General features: G+C 49.3%; 1 protein-coding gene across 1 annotated transcript in view; it reads right to left on the minus strand.

The window, feature by feature from the left end:
* Window positions 1-20,000, minus strand: part of MCF2L2 (MCF.2 cell line derived transforming sequence-like 2) — a 277,293-nt gene that overhangs the window by 277 nt on the left and 257,016 nt on the right. Inside the window, 7 exon segments of the mRNA XM_074301954.1 lie at window positions 1-3,823; window positions 4,442-4,545; window positions 4,636-4,748; window positions 8,512-8,630; window positions 11,229-11,315; window positions 13,360-13,431; window positions 16,854-16,946. The exon segment at window positions 1-3,823 is cut by the window's left edge and continues 277 nt beyond it. Coding sequence (XP_074158055.1) covers window positions 3,726-3,823; window positions 4,442-4,545; window positions 4,636-4,748; window positions 8,512-8,630; window positions 11,229-11,315; window positions 13,360-13,431; window positions 16,854-16,946 — 686 coding nt within the window. The 3' untranslated portion in view covers window positions 1-3,725.

Below are 20,000 nucleotides of genomic sequence, written 5' to 3' on the forward strand. Positions count from 1 at the left end.
CAATGAAAAAAAATCTGTAAGAACCACAAACTGTTGCAGGTGTCGATGGTTTTGAGTCCTCATGGTGAGATGGTTTCTGGCTAATGGAAGGCTGACAGCAACACATCACCCACAGGTTTTGGGGGGTCCTTGATTGTCCTTCCGACCACCTCACGGTTTGGTTGGTGGAATCAGAAAAGGCAGGAACCTTCTCCATCCTTCTCATTTAGGACCCGTTCCAAACCTCAGAGCATTTGAGAATGAAAGATTAGCTACTAAAGTGACTTTTCTCTCGCTCGTGGGCAGAGTGCGGCGTCTGAGCCCGCTGGCCGGGGGGGAGAGGCCCATGGGTTTGGCTGTGGGTGGAGAAGCTTACAGAGAAGCCATCCCACCTGGCATTTCATGGTGCCAGTTTGCACAGTGTGTGGACTGTAATGCACTAGTTAATAATTCCCTGTTTACCGGAAAACAACACACTGCAGAGAAGATTGTCCTGGCAAAGGTGAACAGAACGACATAAAACAGAGTAGCACCCAAATACCTTACCTAATCTTTATCTAACCCTCCCGACTTCCCCCCACCCCCAATCTAATATCATTCTATGGAGATTCTTTAAAGACTGAAGACCTCCTTTTTATCCAAAGGCATTCTCCGTGCTGACAAGAACATAATCACCCTTATGTATTTGAGGGAATGGCAAGATGGAAATGAAATCTTTTTCGGAAATGTGAACAGTCTATCCTGGATATGGGTCCACGAGGTCTGGATTCCCCTACTCCCCAATACAGAGTCTTGACAGTTTTTTGCCCCTTCTGGTAACAAAGAAAATGTTTTTCTGCCAATCTGCAATTTTAAAAAATAGCCAACAAGGCATTAGGAAAGATAGAGAGCTTGGGTTGAAGAAAAGACAAAGAGGGAGACTCAAAGTCCAGGAATCTGCTGAAATGGGGAAACATGTTGGGTTTGCAGAAAAAAAGAAACAAAAATTACAGACCTGCAGTTTCAGGAATAATGGCCAAGGAGGGGCGCGAGTGTCCCTCCAGCGAGATGCATGCACTAACACTGGGCATTGAGATTAAGTACTAATTACAGAGAATCCCAATAGAATCACACAGAACAGTCATCGACACAGGAGGGATAGAAAACATCTAAAGTCATAAATATTGGACGTCTTTCTTTAAAGTCTTTTCGGGTTGGTCCAGCTGGTTTCATAAAACTTGGGGATTCAGGAGAAGCGGTGGCTGGCCAGGCAGTCCATTTAGCTGAAAAGATCTTGGGGAAAGGATGGTCCTAGAGAAAAAAGGAAGCCTCCTTCCCCCAACCTAGCCCAAATGGCTCGAGGTCAGCCAGTGAGAGAGGGAAGGAGGAATGGGAAAAGCCCGTCCACATCGGGGAGGAGGCTGTGGACTAGAGGCTGGAGCATCCCCTCTCAGGACGACTCTGGAGCACTCAGGGCAGAGGCGGGAGGGGGACTTTTTTTGGCCTTTTTTCTCATCAAGAGAGTGCAGTTTTTGGCATGGGGGAATATGGATCTCGAAAGGACCAATAATTCCCTAACCCACATATGGGAGGAAGAGACCAGCAAGATCAAAGGGGAAGTCCGGGAGTACTTGGCAAGCACCCAACTAGCTTCTCATTATTCCCCAGAGCCTTTCTCTCCCTCACATGGCTATTTCCTTTCTTAATTGATTAGGGCATGCAATTGGTACTTCTTTTCAACTCTAGTAAATTCTCACCTTATCCTGTTTTATAGGCTTATACTCAGGAAGAATTTCTGCTCAGATCTCCAGGAAGGGAGTGGTCACGGGTCAGTGAAAGACCAGAAAGATCACTGTTAAAATTGTTCCTCCGTCTTTTTGTGTTTGAGTTTTCATAAATTAACATGACTCAATTTACAGTCTCCTCAAAATCCAGGTGCTTTCCAAATTCAGGTAGCAAAATCTGAGAAACTGAACTTGATTCGGGTCACATCAGGGTATAAGCCACGGGACTGGCAGGAACGAGTGGTTGGAGTCACTGGTTACTGAGCTGGAGAACACAGCCACACCACGATGACCACCAAAATACATCAGAATGGCATCTCCCGGCACGGAGTCGTCACAACAGATCAGACAGCGAGCTGGACAGAAAAGCAGACGCCCACCACCGGGTCAAGGGCATGGGGAGGTCTCTGTTTGGCCCATGACAGCGGATAGGAGATATGGGCTTGCCAAATACAGCCAGGTTTGGAGGAGGGTCTTACTTGCTATTTGGGGACATTTCCTGTAAAGCTCGATGTACCCTCTAATTTCTTACTGAGGGTCTGTGAGCCTAGTTGGGATTAAAAAAGAGCAATTCCTGATCATTCTCCAAGGCAGGAAATCAGGAGATGAACAAGTGGTTTTCCTTAAGTCTCTGCTTGACCAGCTCAGGGCTTTTGCCCCATTCTGGGCTCATTGTGAATAGATTCTATGAATGACCCGTATGAGCCTCGGTATCTGGGCTGGAGCCAGGTAAGGCTGGTGTAATTACAGGTGAGGATGCTTTCTTTGGGATAACAAAGGGTGACTCCCTTCTTCCCCCGGCCCTGTCTGCCCCATGGGGCTCATCCGTCTACCTGTAGCTAGCAGTGGATGAAGCCTTATAAAAGTGCAGAAAGAGGGCTCCTGGAGAGAGAGAGAGGGGAAAGAATGGCCTGAAAATGTCTATTAGGAGTCCTTTAAAGTCCTTCCTGGAATTGACTTCCCTTCCTTCCTCTTTGCATTATACCTTCTGGGCAAGTTTCCTGTAAATCACACACTATTTTCTAAGATAATCACGAGAACTGAAGTCTTCCTCTCTAGACAAGGAGCACATGCTCTCCCCAGCTCCCTAGCACCATGAAGTTTGTTCCAGTTAGAAAAATAGCAGCTTGGGATCCATGATTGATCTGCCCCCTCCAGATACAGGGCACAAGAATTAGTACGGGTACATTCCTGGCAGATGAGTTTCCTCCCTCTCCATCCCCCCGTCCTTCAGTAACAGGTGTGTGAGTGCAAGGGTCACCATCCTGACATCCCCGGCCAATATTGGTGAGTTCAATGACCAGCGGTCAGCCTCTCCTAAGGGGGAACACTAAAAAAGGCTCCAAATGTAAACCTGGTCTAGCTGAGATTACAACAGGGTCATGGGCTTCATTGCTGATGGTCATCTCAGAGGAGCTTTGGTGCCAGGGTAATGAAAGGTCCAGTTGCTGTCCAGATCACCTCCCCTTTGCCCATGGGAGTCAGAGAGCAAACAGCCTCACTGGGCAGGTGAGCCAGAGAGTGAGTTCTCTGTTTCCCCTCTCTGACAACACCTGGCTGAGGTCTGTCTTGGACAAGTCTCATGCAGCCCCCCTCCTCCTGCTCAGGAGAACCTTTGGTGAGAAATTATAACACAGAATGGGGCATCCCGGGTACTCAAGGTGAGGAAAAGAATCATCCCCCAAACAGTCCTGCCCTGGCTAACACACACCACTGGTGGTGGGCTAAATTCAGACCAACATCCTTGGACGGTTCCACTGGGACGCCTCAGTTTTTGTCTTGAATCCTGAAAAAGACTTCTCTGTTTTTGCTTATTAAGCAGATGGAGTGATTCCTGTAGGTCTGGGAGTCTGGAGTTTTCCCAGAAGTCCAGGTAGACTCAGTGTCCAGGAGAAAGAGAGGGGGGTTGGGAAGGGGAAGGGGAGGCAAATGTCCAAAGCAAAACCAAAGGTAAGAGATGAGCGGGCAGAGCGGCGGGCAGACTCAGCTCTCAGCCTTCTGTGCAGCCGACAGTCTTTGCACAAGGTTCTCCTTCCTTTCTGAATCCGTTAGCCCTTGGTCACGAGAAATGGGATATGTGTCTGCAACATAAACACACGTGAGACCTAGTAAATGAGAGCTATTACTGTTACTATTGTTACCACCATTGTTTTTATTATTCTATGGGTGGGTGGTGGGCAAGGGAAGCCACAGGAGATTTTGCACCGGGGCATGGAGGGCACCAACTAGAGCCATGTAGCTTCAATGATTGGTCAGCAAGGATTTAGTAAGTGCTCTGGGAAGCCAGATGTGGTGATATCAACCACAAAAATTAAACTATCCCTTTATCTCAAAGAGCTGACATTTTATTAGCAATGGGAACCTGGACAGAATGGTCCTTCCAGCACATCAGAAAGCTCTAGTCCCCTGTGGGATCATTTTCTGCTACCAGACAAAGGATAAATGTAAAGCAGCTGTAGTTCTTAACCCGAGATCCTCTGATATGCCGATCAAAGATAGAATTCAGGGGCTTTGGGAATTTGGATGGGGGAAAAAAACAAAATAATTATCTTAATTTTAATAGAATGGCTTTCCTTTGGGAAAATCTCTATTATATATATTTATATATTTAAATCCATTTATATATTTTATATATTTAAGTCCATTTATAAGTATCCATCACCTTACCCATTGTCCCCTGCTTCCTGCCTGGTACTTACCTGTGTTACTATTTTTATGAACCTGGTCACCATCTACCCCTGCAGGATGAAGGAGACTGGAGGGTACCCAGTCACTTTTCTCAGAAACCAATTTCTTTACTAACCTGAAATGGCAAAAAGAAATTCAGGGAATCAGAGAATTTTTAAAAATGCACTTGCCCTCATTTTTCTTCCTTGCATGTGTCCACACTCACCACTGTCCATTTTCTCCCTCCTGTACAAACTGCACCAAGTCACCATCCTCCAGGGTGAGAGAATCTGGGGAGCAGGTTTCATAACTGCCCTCGACTCGGAAAAGGCCGGACACCTGAAAGGAAAGCAGCATCCCAACTACTGCACCCATAATAGGACCCCTGAGTGGCTCAGAGGTGGGTGTGACGGAAATCAATCATGCGTCGCTTAATGAGGAAGAGGAAGATGATGATAATGAGAAAAGAGAAGAATCTCAGCTTTCTGTAGATTTGGGTCCATGGGGATGGACACAAGCTCTAAAGGGGCTTGCATGCTCACCAGGTCCTAACTGATCCCTACATATTGCAGTATTTGGAGGCTGTGTCAAAGATCATTGGACCTACTGCTGATTTTGATGTAAGAGCTATTAAATAACCTGCGTTAGGATGACACCATTTCCAGCTTTCTCTTGGACCTCCAGTAAAGGGAGGAGTGAATTTCTTTCCTTTCTCCCTCCCCAGCAGCCTCTCTTGGTGGAGTCGCATGCATGGCAGCCTTTGTGAGCTTGAGACCGGACCTCGGAGTCCCCCGTTGCCCCTTCGGTTGTGTTTTTTAGAATTCAGACCACTGAGTTCCTACGGGGCATCCCTTCCAGAAGGGATACCGTACATGACGGTAACCTCCTTGAGAAATCTGTGTAATGGATGCCCCATAGGAAAAAATTTCCACAAGGATTTCTCCGAGGAGAATATGATTCTAGGAAGAAGTCCACTGAGAAGACTTAACATTTCCACCAAAGTGGCTTGTATCTGCTAGCAGGAAGGGATGGGGGCAGCTGTAATAGGACGATGAATTTCAAATTCTAAATATTGGTTAATGCACACTTTGGGGCTTTGGACATTTCTTTTGGTATTAGATAAACAAAGAGCTATCTTCTCTATACCCGAAAATTACTTTGCACACTGAGCACCCTTTCTAGAAGGGACCCTATTCATTCCTTTTAGGAAAGACCCCAGACGTGAGCGACGTCTGGCACACAAGTGGTAGAGAGGCTCCCCAGAACTCCTGGGTGGGGTCAGTGAGCTTTGGAATGAGAGGAAAGATCGGCTCTTCCTTGTGAGGGACCAGCCCCCCAAGGCTGAGTCTGGTCTTCTGGGAACCAGTGACCAGTGACAGGGATTTACTGCTTATTCATAGGACAAACTCAGGATATGGAGGCAGAAGACTCTCAGGACTGGGGCAAATGATAAGGCGTGGAAAGACAGAAGAAATGCTGAATTTGGAGTCAGAGGAGCTGGATTCAAATTCTGGCTTTTTTGAATTACCACCCATGTGACCTGGGCAAGTTCATCGATGACTCTGGGCCACGGGTTATCTCTAGATCATACTAAGTGTAGAGTATTCTCTTCCACCATAAACCTATGGTTCTGTCGCCTTCATTGGTTGTCCTTCATTATGTTGCTTCCCTCAGTACCCCTCCACTTCTCCCTCCCCCCAAAAAGAATTTCTAAGATATCAATATATAAAACATTCTGGCCAAGACGGGTGGAAGACAATCATTATTTTATTTTTGGCAGGAGGAGGGTTGAAGCTGGGTGAGAGGAGGGGGGATTGGCCGCTTCTTTTGGAGGGCTCAGCCGCCGTCTGGCCCAGGTGAGGCTCCACGCTGGCGAGGCTGCCCCCGCTTTGGTCATGGAGGAGTGCATTGTCCCTGAGTGATAAAGAGTACACACGTGAACCTTCAGAAATCTCGAGAGACCAAAGTCCAGTGTTGTAATCCCGGGGGAAAGATTTCTGAAAGGATTCTGGACTCGAGAAAAAGGTTTCACTCACTTTTTTTTAATAGACTAAGCTCTCCTAGGCACTTTGAAGTAGAACTAAAAAAAAAAAAGATTTCAATGGTGTATTCAATCTTGTAGGTGCCCTTACCTATCCTGAAATATACCTCAAAGTCAACATGACCCAACATTCAGCCCTAGACTGTGAACTCTAGGAGGACAAGGTCTCTGAGGAAAAGATTCGTATGCACCCAGTGTCTCTGAGGGAGTGGAAAGAAATGGACTGGAGGGGTTTGGATTTGGGGGGCAAGTTCAAATTGTGGTTTTGCCCTTTTTAGTCCTTCTCTGTCCTTGCGTAAATCTCCTGTTCCTGTGGGAACCACTTACCCCATGTGGGGACTGCACTAGACAGTCCCAGAGCTTCTCAGCTTTGGGTTTTTCTCACGTTTTCTCCATGAATCTAACAGATGGATCCTCCCTAGTGACCCTCCCCGGCTCATGGAGGGGCTCCTGTGGCTGCTGCCTTTTGCTCCTGGCTGGGAACGCGATCTAAGCGGTTCTGCTTTCAAAGCCCTTGGATCAGCAGGCGCTGAATAACCATGTGCCGGTCTGCTCCAAGTAATGTCATTATATTATTATTACACGTCTTTCATACCTAGAATGCACTTCCTACCCATCTCTACCGCATGGGGTCAAGGCTAAGTTCAGGGGTCTCCTCCTATAGAAAATCCATCTGGATCTTTCAGATCCTGCTGTCCTCGCCCCAGAAATTACTTTGTATTTTCTACTTCTTACATTTCTCCCCTTCCCCCTCCCCCCAAGGGGACTGTCCCCTAAAGTTCATCAAGGACCGGGGCCTCCTTGTATTTCCAGGCTAGCCCAGAGTCGATGGGTAATGACTGCTCATTGATAATGAATGAATATCTGCACTCTGAGCTTGTCCTGGCGCCTCAGAGCTCAGCCACATCTCTGAGTACTTACTTCGCTCTGGGCACTGTGCTACGTTCTGGGAATACAAGAAAGCCCACCATGCCCACCCCACCCTTAATGGGGCCAAGAGGGGGAGATAATATGTAAACGGTCGGGTATGTGTAGATCTAGAGTGGTGAGGAGGAGGGGAAGGGCTCCTGCCATAGGGAGAGTTTGGGTACTTTGGTGGGGGGAATTATAATGGTTCTCCCATTGGGCGACGAGGATGACATGGGGGTGTTGGGGTGCTCGAGCATTACTCCCTGGGTGACCTTGGGCAAGCCAGTCCCTATGGGGGTGAAATGAAGGAAGCAGCTCTAAGAGCCAGTGCCCCTGAGCCTGCGGTCTGAGGTCTCTGAAAAGGTGGACTGGAGTGACTGGGCCGGGCCCCGTTCAGAAACCAGGCTGCTCAGAGCCTTGCTCCGTCCACTCCACAGGGGCAGGGAAGCTTCTAATTCCAATGGTTGGTTGCTCCCTCAGCATCTCACGGGCCCAATCCCTAGGTAGACGTCAAGGCTGTAGACTTGCCTGACCCTCACCTGGTCAGCAAAGGACTAAGACTTAGCGAGAGGGACCGGCCCTCCTAGAGCCCTTAGCAGCTGGTCTCCCGGGAGCCTCACAAGAGGCTGCTGCCTCTAGGGGTGTTCGGGCAGGCCCTCCCTGCCTCCCCTTCCCACTTTTCTTTTGACAGTGGAGTAAAGCTTGAAGCTGAACTGATTTGCCCAGAGTCACACAGCTGCTAAGTATCAGAGGGAGGATTTCAATCCAGGTCTTCCTGACTCCAAGGACTGTCGTCATTGCAAGAGATCATAGTCTTCCACCCCATTTTGTCTGGGTTTGTCAAAGTGTTATGTGCCTGTGAGCTAGCAGAGAGGAGAGAGGTGGACAGTCACAGGTATACAGAGGAGAAAAAGATGGAGGGGAAAAAAGGGATGGAAGGAAGGAGGGAGGGAGGGAGGGACGGAGGGAGGGAAGGAGGGAAGGAGGGAGGGAAGGAGGGAAGGAGGGAGGGAGGAAGGAAGGGAGGGAGGGAGGGAGGGAGGGGAGGGAAGGAGGGAAGGAGGGAGGGATGGAGGGAGGGAGGGAGAGAGGGAAGGAAGGAGGGAGAACAAATGATGAAGAATATAAGAAGTAGAAAGAGCAAAATATTACATTTTGGGTGCTGGTGTCTTCTTCCATGTCGGAAGAGTTAGAGAGTTCATCTGTACTGGAGGGGATGACTTCAAAGTCCTCAAAGGTATCCAGAGAGGGAAGTTGTCTGCCGGGCCAGCCTTGGCAAAAGAAAGCAAAGTGAAGAATTAAGGCAGGGTGCTTGCAGTGGGGTCACCCAGCAGAACCCAGTCTCCAATGGCACAATGGCTTCAGCAGGCTGCATGGCATTTAGTACTGTTCTCTAGGAGCTAATTTCTTATCATAATCTGAAACATCAAATCATAACTAGTCCATGCATTCTCTCTCTCTCTCTCTCTCTCTCTGTTTCTCTCTCTCTCTCTCTGTCTCTGTCTCTCTGTCTCTGTCTCTCTCTCTCTCTCTCTCTCTCTCTCTCTCTCTCTCTCTCTCTCTCTCTGTTTCTCTCTCTCTCTCTCTGTCTCTGTCTCTCTCTCTCTGTCTCTCTGTCTCTGTCTCTGTCTCTGTCTCTCTCTGCCTCTCTCTCTCTGTCTCTGTCTCTCTCTGTCTCTGTCTCTCTGTCTTTGTCTCTCTCTCTGTCTCTCTCTCTGTCTCTCTGTCTCTCTCTGTCTTTGTCTCTCTGTCTCTGTCTCTGTCTCTGGAGAGAACACTCCGGGCTGTGCTGGGTAAAAAGGCTCCATCCAGGGAGTAGAGTTTTAGAGGACAAGCTTAGAAGGAGCCAGGAGGAACCCTCCCCCTCTTTCTCTCCCCCTCTGAATCCCGTCTAACAGAGAAACATTCTCCTGGGCCTGTCTTCAGCCCTTGGCCCTGCTGGCCACCTCCTCCCTGCCACTCTCCTCTGGGTTTTCACACTGATCTCTCCCACTGCCCCCTCTGACTTCCCTTCTCTCTGTCCTTTGCCGGATCTTGCTCTAAGGGTCCTAGTGTCTCACTCGTTCTGGACCCTCTTCTCTTCTCCCTCTGCATTACTACATTTGGTGATTCCATCAGCTCCTAGGATCTCATTCTCCTCTCTGTGCTGACAGTTCTAAAATCTGTCTGTCCTGCTCCACACTCTCTTTGTTATTTTTTTGTGACCCCATGTGCGGTTTTCCTGGGGAAGAGATAGAGTGGTTAGCCATGTCCTTCTCCAGCTCATTTTACAGATGAGGAAACTGAGGCAAACAGGGTGACATGACTTTCCCAGAGTCACACAGCTGATGGCTCGCTGAGCGGAGCCTTCCTGACTCCGGGTCCAGCTCTCTATGCATATGTCACCACCTGGCTACCCAAGTCCGGCACAAAGTAAACACTTTGCTTATGGACCAGATTCATATTAAACTCTTAATAATACCAGATACTGTAATCGGTGCTAGCAATAGAAATAGAAAATTAAGATTATTTTGCCCTCAATTGGATATAACAAGATAAGTAAAAATAAAATATATTTTTTAAATAATGAATAACCGGCTTGATTTGGGCAAGGTTAGGGGGGGTTAAAAAGTTTCTTGAAAGAGCAAGCAGTTGAGCTGAGCCTTGAAAGGTGCTCCAGTCCCAAGGGGCACATTCCCAACATGGGGGAGACGGAATATTGCTTAGTCCCATTTGGCTGTAGTGTGAAACATGTGAAGAGGAGTAATCAGCCTGGATAGGGAGGAGGCTTTTGTATCTGATCGTGGGGGCAACAGGAAGTTCCAGAGTAGGGGAGCAGATGGAGAGAATATCATCTTAGTGGCTGTGGGCAAGAAGATGCACAGTTAGTGCATCAGGACAGGGAAGATTTGATGCAGACCTGAGCTAGCCCCAGGTCCCTCCGACACTCAGCCCAAAATCTTTCCCTTCCAGATGTTTTGTTAGTTCCCCCAGAACTGCTTTCTTTGTGTGGCTTCTGTATGTGCTCACCTGTATCCTCCTAGCAGAATGAGTCCCTTAGGGTCAAGGACATCTCTCTTTAATCTATTCCTCTACCAGCACTTCCGGGTATTATTAGTGGTGCTAACGGTGGTGTTCAGGAGATCTAGGTCTCTCACAGCAAAAGGACTTACTTTTATTTTGGATCCTTCCCACTTCTGTCAGGTAGATGGCCCAATGGTGCCATTTTACAGCAGCCAGCCCAACTGCTCCTTTCTATCTCAGTCTCTTCTGCATCAGCTTCGGTCAGGGGCGCTAGGCCCCTTAGACTTTGAGTTCCCCAAGAGGGAACTTTAGTCTTTAGTTTAGTTTCAGGCTTTGGTTTTTTTGGTGTTTTTTTAAGCTTTCCTTGTATCCCCAGAACTAGGGCCTGATGTATAGAAGGTGCTTAAATGCTGTTGGCTGGCTCAAACCTCAGGACACAGCTATAGTTTGGAGGCGAGAGTGTCATGGGAGCAGAATGGAGAGTCACCAAGCTTCTCTCCCTGCTTTAATATATGCTGAGTGATTGGCTGAGAAAAGAATGGATGCTGAAGTGGAATCGATAAAACAACTGATTGAACTTGGAGGTGACAAGGAAGAACCAAGGACCACACCTATGGTTTCACCTGAGTTACAGGAAGTACGATGGCACCTTAATGGCCCTATCGGAGAAGCTAGGAGGAGGAAAGGCAGAGTTCACTTTTGCACACAGGGTTTGAGAAGCCTCTGGGTGACAAACGTACAGCAGGCAAGGGGTGACATGGGACAGATCCGAGCAAGAGGGATGAGGGGTGGATGGCACCTGCACTGAAAGGTGGCTGAGTCCGTTGTGAGCCCCTAAGAAAAGGAGGAACAAAGGACCTCTTTACCTGTCTGGGAGGCAGACCTGGGGACCGTTCTTGTGGTGGGTCTGCCACCGCATTTAGCCTGGGCCAGGATGGCATTCTCAAAAGCATCTGAGACAGGAAGCAGACTTTGTTTGTAATGAAAATCCTTCAAGAAAAAAAGAAAGAAAAGAAAAAGAGCAAGCCCCCAGAAAAACCAAATACCAATTCACAAGCCCTTGTGAAGCAGTCAAATTTAACACACCTACTATTTTTCTTTTTTTTTTTTTTAACACACCAACTTTTTTTCTTTACAAACCAACTTTTTTTCTTTTTTAACATATCAATTTATTTTTCTTTCTTTAACACAACGTTTTTCTTTCTTTTTTTGAAAACACTAACTTATTTTTCTTTCTTTTTTTAACATCACACCAACTTTTTTTCTTTTTTTTTAAACACATCAATATTTCTTTTTAATACCAACTTTCTTTCTTTCTTTCTTTCTTTCTTTCTTTCTTTCTTTCTTTCTTTCTTTCTTTCTTTCTTTCTTTCTTTCTTTCTTTCTTTCTTTCTTTCTTTCTTTCTTTCTTTCTTCCTTCCTTCCTTCCTTCCTTTCTTTTTCTTTCTTTCTTTCTTTCTTTCTTTCTTTCTTTCTTTCTTTCTTTCTTTCTTTCTTTCTTTCTTTCTTTCTTTCTTTCTTTCTTTCTTTCTTTCTTTCTTTCTTTCTTTCTTTCTTTCTTTCTTTCTTTCTTTCTTTCTTTCTTTCTTTTTTAACACATCACTTTTTAAAATTCAGTTTGTTTCCTTGAAAGGTGAGTGTGGGAAGGGCTATCTAGCTCTACTAGCTTCTATCTTAATCTTTCTAATCATCCCCTTTCTCCATACAACCATCGAAGCATGATATTCCGGCCAGTTTCCCAAACATCGTTCTGAATCCTTACCACCAACCTTATTACACTGGTTTCTCCCAATTTTCAGACACATGCTTAAAAAAAAAATGCAGAGGATTCCAGAGCTCTGGGGCATTCACAGGCAGAACAAGCACAGACAGTGGAGGTGGAGAAGTCAGGGAAGTTGGTAGGTGGTGAACATGACCTCAAAACACACCATGAAGAGGGAGGCCCTGTTCTCTCTCTTCCCTTTCTCTCTCCTTGGCCTATTTTTACGTTAGACAAAGTTACGCACGCTTTACAAGGTTCAGGTATCTTGAATGGAGATACTACCCGTCTAGGGGGCTGGAGGTCACCAACACCACCCAAGTGAGACAGAAGTGAGTCTCCAGTGAATTAAAATTAGGCCATTTGGGGAAAACTTTAGAAGTAGATCTAGGTCTCTGGTGGAGAGGGAAGGTGGGGAGCAGGAATTACAGCAAAAAGACTTACTTTTTATTTTGGATCCTTCCCACTTCTGTCAGCTAGATGGCCCAATGGTGCCATTTTACATCCTTTCTATCTCAGTCTCTTCTGCATCAGCTCCCATCAGGGGCGCTAGGCCCCTTAGACTTTGAGTTCCCCAAGAGCAGGATCTTTAGTCTTAGTTTTAGGTTTGGGTTTTTGGTGGGTTTTTTTTTTTTAAGCTTTCCTTGTATCCCCAGAACTAGGGCCTGATGTATAGAAGGTGCTTAAATGCTATTGGCTCGCCCAAACCTCAGGACACAGCTATAGTTTGGAGGTGAGAGGGTCACGGGGAGCAGAATGGAGAGTCACCAAGCTCTCACAGACGTCCCAGAGGGCACTCTATTGGGTATAAGAGATCCCCGTGGGAAGTATGGGGGGGAAGGAGCCAGGATGACTCTGAACGTGGGTACGTGAGAGTTTAAGGAGGGCAGTGGGCGACCCCTCAGCCATCTCCCAATGAGATGGCACCGGACTACAGTTTTGCCCATCATGGAATGCCAGGGGGCAGACTCTGAGGCTGACCAGCTTGCTGGGAAGTTTCCCTTTGCACACAAGTGAACACAAGAAAAACATCAGAAATCAGCACAAACAAGTGGTCCCTTTCTCCTCCCTCCTGCCACTTGGGCAGCATGCATGGTCACTGAGAGTGGGCACCCATCACCTCGCCAGAGCGGGGTACGGCTGGCTGGCAAGGAGACAGGGGGCATGCATGCTACAGCTGATCCCGGGGCACAGGCAAGGGGGGAAGGGTGCATGCAGTAGCACATCCATGCATGTACCTTCAAACCCAAGGGGCGTTGGGTCACTCTTAATTTCGTGTCTCTTGACTTTAACCGCAGGACCAAGAGGACCTGTATGAAGTTTAAGGATGCAAGAGAATTTCAGTCCAAGAGGGGCGTCTATTTGTTATCCCGTCTTCCTTTTGCAGTAGCGGCCTCCAGCTTTGCGGGGGATGGAGGATCTGCTGGGCCGGGATGACAGACCAAGTCTCCGGGCTATCCCTTCTCAGCTTCCTCGGCTAGCCCGTCAGCCGCCTTCTGCTCCCCAGTCACGGGCCCTCTCCTCAGCCACATAACCCCCTTATTTCATGGGCAGTTTAGTCCATCTGGCATCCCTGCCACACTGAGATAAAGCCCCCCTCCCCCCGCTCAGAATGCCCCCGTCTTGCCTCCACCGGCACTCATTTCTAACCACTACAAGGTCTTTGGGCCCCAAGAAGAGCATCTTCCTGGACCACAAACCTTGAGCGTGCGGGGAGGGTCTGGACCCTGGCCTTTCACTCCTCGGGGACCTGACTTTCCTTCTCATCCTTGGACCTTTTTCTGCCTCCCATGTCCGAAACGCTTTCCTTTCTTCCCTCTCCTTCCTGGCTTTCCTGGTCCTAGCCCCGGCTCATCCTCAGCAAGAAGCTCTGTTCTCCGTGCCTCCGTCCCGAGATATCTCGTTTCTCCTGCACAAACCTCATTTTGTACTTGTTATTCACATGTCGCGCATCAGCCTGGCAAGGACCGTCCCCCTACCACCAGAGCTTGGCACAGCGCCGGCCCTGGCCGTCGCCGCTCAGTCATTTGGGGCTTCCTGGTGGACTGGATGCCCCTCCTTCCCCTGGCTCATTTTTACAGAGGAGGAAACTGAGGTCAACAGGGTCACACAGCTAATGCGTCTGAGGCCATGTTTGCACTCAGGTCCTCCTAACTCCAGACCCCATGTTCTACCCACAGTGCCACAGAGCTGCCCCACCTGGCACATGGTGAGCGCCAAATCAATCAATCAACACATAAATAAATAAGTGAATGAACGAATAATTTATAAATAATATAATAAATGAATGATTAATAAATATTCAATAGAATAATGATATAAAAATAACAAATAATAATAAAATTGTATGAATAAATAATTGCCTTGTTGACGACTCATTCCCCTGACTACGAGGAGCCTTTGTACACATGAATTGCTAGTAAATTTTATGGAGTGCCTAATAAATAAATAAATAAATACTGTGTGCATGATGAATATAATAAATGAACAAATAAAATACATATGTAATAAGTAATTGATAAAATATGATAAATGTAGGAATAGATTAAAAATGCTTTCTTGACTTATTCCTCTGACTGGGGAGGGGCATTTGTAAGTATGAATTGCTAGTAAACTTTATTTGCTCCTAAGGTCTAAGATGCTGGTGACTACATTTCCAACTTGAAGCCCTCCAGGGGGCAGCCCCCAGGGCGGACAAGTGTAAGGAGATATCTCTAGCCCCATTTTACAGATTAGGAAACTACTAACAAGGCAAACCTCTCCCAGCCTGCCTTTGCCAAAGGGAGAGCAGAGATGGGGCTGCAGCTTAGACATCCTGATTGTCGGGTCAGCGTCCTCCAGCCCTTAGGTTGGGGTTGTGGGGGATCTTTCCTTCGGGACCGGACGGGACCACTGAGGCCATGAGTCAAGGCTGAAGTCTTGATTTTACAGATGGGGAAACTGAGGCGCGGAGGGGAATAACTTGACCCAGGTCACCGGGGCTTTACGAGCAGAGCTGGAAGGATGCAGACCCTCTGACCTCCCTGCCAGCGTTCTCTCAGACCATGTTCTGAGACTCTTTACTCACTTCAGTCCAAGGGGACAGGCCCCCGTGAGTGGCAGGTGCCGGGCACAAGTCGTTCTGTGCCCTCAAGGTTCTCACTTTGGGCGCAGGAGTCAGAGAGATGGTTTTTGTTTTTATAAACACGAGGTCATTAGAGGTCGGTCCATCCGCCAGAATTTAGTAAGAGCTGACCCTGAGCCAGGCACGGGGTGGGGGTGGGAATTCTCAAAGGAGGCGGGACCTGAGCTTTGCCCTAAGATCCAAAGGGCAGGGGGCGGTGCGGGGTCCAAACCTGGGGTTCTGGAGGGGTCTGGGCAGGCTAGGCTGAAAAGGGCTTAAAATCCTTAGGGTTTCCCCCCAGAGACGACGAGGAGGCGTTAAGGTTCTTGAGCTAGGGCGTCTCAGTCAGACTGATGCTTTAGGCAGGTGACTACACTTCTGCGGCCTTCAGGACCAAGACGGGACCTTGTGGCAGGAGGGGAGCGAGGAAGGAAGCGAAGGAGGAGTGTACCCAGTCACATCTGGCACCAAGGGGCCCTGCGGCCCGGCCTTTGTTAGCGTGTCTCCTGCCCTGGGACGTGGCGGGGGGGGTGGGAATGGGAGGCGGGCCTGGCAGCCAGAGCTGCGGGTGAGCTTCCTGGGAACGCTGAAAGCCTTCATCTGCTTGAACTAACCCAGGCCTTCCGAAGGGTTTCCAAGAAGGCGAGTTCACCCTAGGGGGGTTGGGCTCTCAGAATTTCTACCCCCAAGTCTCTCTACCGAGCGCCCCTTCCCTCTGACTCCCTAACTTTTCAGGTCCCCTTTAAAATGGAAGCTCCTAGAGGGCAGGAAATGCCTTATTTTCTGTCTCCTTATTGCTTAGCCCCGAGACTAGCATTTCAGTATTCAGCAAATGCTCTTTCTCTAATTTCTTTTTCTGTTTATCTTACCATTATGTTCAATACAGAGCAGTGTTCAATAAATGGTCAATCTTCCTACCTATCAATCATTTACCTAGTTATATATCTACACATCTATTTACATATCTACATTATCTACTAACATATCTATCAACCTTCCATCATCTAACAAACAATTGTCAGCCATCTATCTTCTATCATTTATCCCCTATTTAACTAATTTCCTCTTTCTACTCATCTTCCAATTATCTTTCTATCTATCCATTTACCTATATATGCAACTACCTCTCTATCCAATTATCCATCTGTCTATGTCTGCCCTTCCATTCATCCATCCATCCATCTGTCCTTCCATCTATCCATCCATCCATCTGTCCTTCCATCCATCCATCCATCTGTCCTTCCATCCATCCATCCATCTGTCCTTCCATCCATCCATCCATCCATCCATCCATCCATCCATCCATCTGTCCTCCCATCTGTCCATCCATCCATCCATCCATTCCATCTATCCATCTATCCATCCATCCATCCATCCATCCATCCATCCATCCATCCATCTATCCATCCATCCATCCATCCGTCCCTCTATCATCCATCCTTCCATCTATCCATCTATCCATCCATCCATCCATCCATCCATCCATCCATCTGTCCCTCCCTCCATCCATCCACCCACCCACCCATCCGCCCATCCATCTGCCTGCCCCACAGCCCTGCCCAGAGGCTGCCCTGACACTGTGCTGGGGCCGCAGGGGGCAGCATGGGGAAGGGAGGGGTCATCCAGTACCTTTGGTAGGGCCGGTGGGGGTGGGAGCTGCAGTGCTGAGGGAGGAGGCGAGGGAGAAGCGCCTGGTGACATCTTTCTCTTTAGCCTCAGGATCTAGGAGAACAAGCAGAGACACAGGGTTAGGGTACCTGGGGACCCTGGGGGTGCTTGGGGAGAAGATGAGGTTTGGGGGTCTTCCCCAAGCCAATCATGCCTCTGGTGAGAACAGTCCAGGAAATGAGACACTCACAATGGTGATGAGAGGGAGAACCACATCAGAGTTCCTTTCTCTAGTCCTCTGTGCCCATTGTTTCCTCAGACCTTCACAGTAGCACTTAGTGCTGCGAGTATTAAATTTCCCCCATTTTACAGATCAAGAAACTGAGGTCCAGGAGATGGCCTGCCCAGCTAGGAAATGTCTGAGACTGGATTTGAACCCAGATCTTCTTGATTTTAAGGTCAGTCTGTCTTCCTTCTGGTCCCCCGTCCACAAGGGTCCTTCTCCTACTATCTTGCATTTAAGCACTTTGCATATAACTACACCTTGCAAACATATTCGTTCTACACATGTTTCCTACGTCCTGTTTTCTTCTCCGTCGGGATGGAACTTTAAAGAAGGTTCTTTGTCCTTGTATGCCCGGAGTCTAGCCCAGTGCCCAAGGCACAAAAGTGGGACCTGGTGAATGATTAATGTGGTTTGTCTTAGATAATCTGCTCTGCCTGGACAGAATCCAGGCTGGAAATGGGAGGTGGGCCCTGTGCAAACAAAAGTCAGACCCTCACTACCTGTGTGACCCTGCAAGAATCACTCCACCTGTTTGCCTCAGTTTCTTCATCTATAAAATGGGGATAATAAGATTGAATGAAATAATAATTGTGAAGCACTTAGCACAGGGCCTGGCACATAGTAGCGCTATATAAATGCTAGCTATTATTATTTTCCATAGGCAGAGGGCTAGTAAAACAATGTTGGAACCAGAAGGGACTTTCAGAGGAGACCATGAAGTCGTGGGAATTCCCAATTCAAAGGGCACATTGATTTCAGGTCGGGGGGAAGGACCAGATCTGTGATTTCATCATTGATTTGGGGAGTTCCCAATGTAGAAACTTGCTTTACTAATATAGCTAATGGAGTCTCTGGTAGTGTGGGAGAGGTCCCAGGAGCATCAGTTCAGAAAGTGTCTGAAACAGGCTCAGCTCCTCCCCATTGGGGTCCACAGGGCCCCTCACCCCCTTTCCTCCCCTCTCTGCACCCCCTTCACCCGCCATCTAAATGTTTGCTTCTCCTGGGAAGGCTCGCTTAATCCCTCCTCTGAACAGAGGGACCCAGGGCTCCTGGGCTGCAGAAGCTGCAAGCCAGGGGGACTAAGGGCCAGCCTTGAAGATGGAACTTTCCAGGAGCAAGGTGGGCTCTCACTAAATGCACGTGGGACTGAATAACTAAAATTAAATAAATAAAATTAAATTAAAAAACTAAATAAATTAAATTTAATTAATTAACTAAATAAATCCCCTAGATTTATGTAGGGGCAGAGCTGGACTGAACTCTGCTTATCAGGACAGGACTATGGTACGATGGGCAAAGAAAGCCCTCTGAATAAAGAAAAAATCATCGAAAATAAAAAATAGAAAACTCCTGCAGAGTAAGTTAGAACAAATTCTACATCTAGCCACAACCTGTCCATTACATTCTGAGAGGGAAGGCACCTTCTGTTTGCCAGACACATGTTAGCTTCTCACTCTATTCTGCGAAGGGGCCACTATTATATCCCTATTTTAGCACTGGGGAAACGGAGGCAGGCAGTGACCTGTCCAGGGTCCCATAGCTCGAACGTGTCTGAGGCTGGATTTGGACTTGGCTGTGGACTCCAGGCCCGGCCCTGTGGCCGCTGTCCCCCTGAAGGAGACGCAGAGATCCTAGAATTTCTTCTGAGCCGGTTCTGGTCTTCCGGGCCCACTCAGCAAGGGGCCTTCGGTGTCCAGGCCACTGACTGACGTGGCGGGGCTGGCGGGCCAGAGCTCGAGCTTCTCGGTCCAAGTGTTTCAGGAAGGTTCATGTGGCCCTCTATCCATTTCTTCTTCCCCTCTTCGTGATACTGTGATCCTCAATCTTTAGAAAAAGTCTCATATGCAGAGCTTGGTTTTGTTTTTTTTCTTTAAAAGCAAAAAAAACCAGGCCCTTTCCCCAAACGAAAGGAACAAGGTCACGTCAGCTATGATTCCGTCTCACTGAGAATGGGTGACTGAGGATCCGGAGGGAAAGTCCGAGTGAGAATGAGGCTCATGGGGCTGGGGGGGATCAGGAAGAGGCCCCTAGTAGCGTCCTGCCCAACGGGCCCCGCACACGGTCCCGCGGGAGCCGGCCGGAGCCAGGCCCTGCACACGGTCCCGCGGGAGCCGGCCGGAGCCGGGCCCCGCACACGGTCCCACGGGAGCCGGCCGGAGCCGGGCCCCGCACATGGTCCCACGGGAGCCGGCCGGAGCCGGGCCCCGCACACAGTTCTTTGGGAGCCGGCCGGAGCCGGGCCCCGCACACGGTCCCGCGAGAGCCGGCCGGAGCCGGGCCCCGCACACGGTTCTTTGGGAGCCGGCCGGAGCCGGGCCCCGCACACGGTTCTTTGGGAGCCGGCCGGAGCCGGGCCCCGCACACGGTTCTTTGGGAGCCGGCCGGAGCCGGGCCCCGCACACGGTCCCGCGGGAGCCGGTCGGAGCCGGGCCCCGCACACGGTTCTTTGGGAGCCGGCCGGAGCCGGGCCCCGCACACGGTCCCGCGGGAGCCGGTCGGAGCCGGGCCCCGCACACGGTTCTTTGGGAGCCGGCCGGAGCCGGGCCCCGCACACGGTTCTTTGGGAGCCGGCCGGAGCCGGGCCCCGCACACCGGTTCTTTGGGAGCCGGCCGGAGCCGGGCCCCGCACACGGTCCCGCGGGAGCCGGCCGGAGCCGGGCCCCGCACACGGTCCCCGCGGGAGCCGGTCGGAGCCGGGCCCCGCACACGGTTCTTTGGGAGCCGGCCGGAGCCGGGCCCCGCACACGGTTCTTTGGGAGCCGGCCGGAGCCGGGCCCCGCACACGGTCCCGTGGGAGCCGGTCAGAGCCGGGCCCCGCACACGGTTTCTTTGGGAGCCGGCCGGAGCCGGGCCCCGCACACGGTCCCGCGGGAGCCGGTCGG

Source organism: Sminthopsis crassicaudata, chromosome 3, assembly GCF_048593235.1.
Source record: "Sminthopsis crassicaudata isolate SCR6 chromosome 3, ASM4859323v1, whole genome shotgun sequence".
In the NCBI taxonomy this organism is placed as follows: domain Eukaryota; kingdom Metazoa; phylum Chordata; class Mammalia; order Dasyuromorphia; family Dasyuridae; genus Sminthopsis; species Sminthopsis crassicaudata.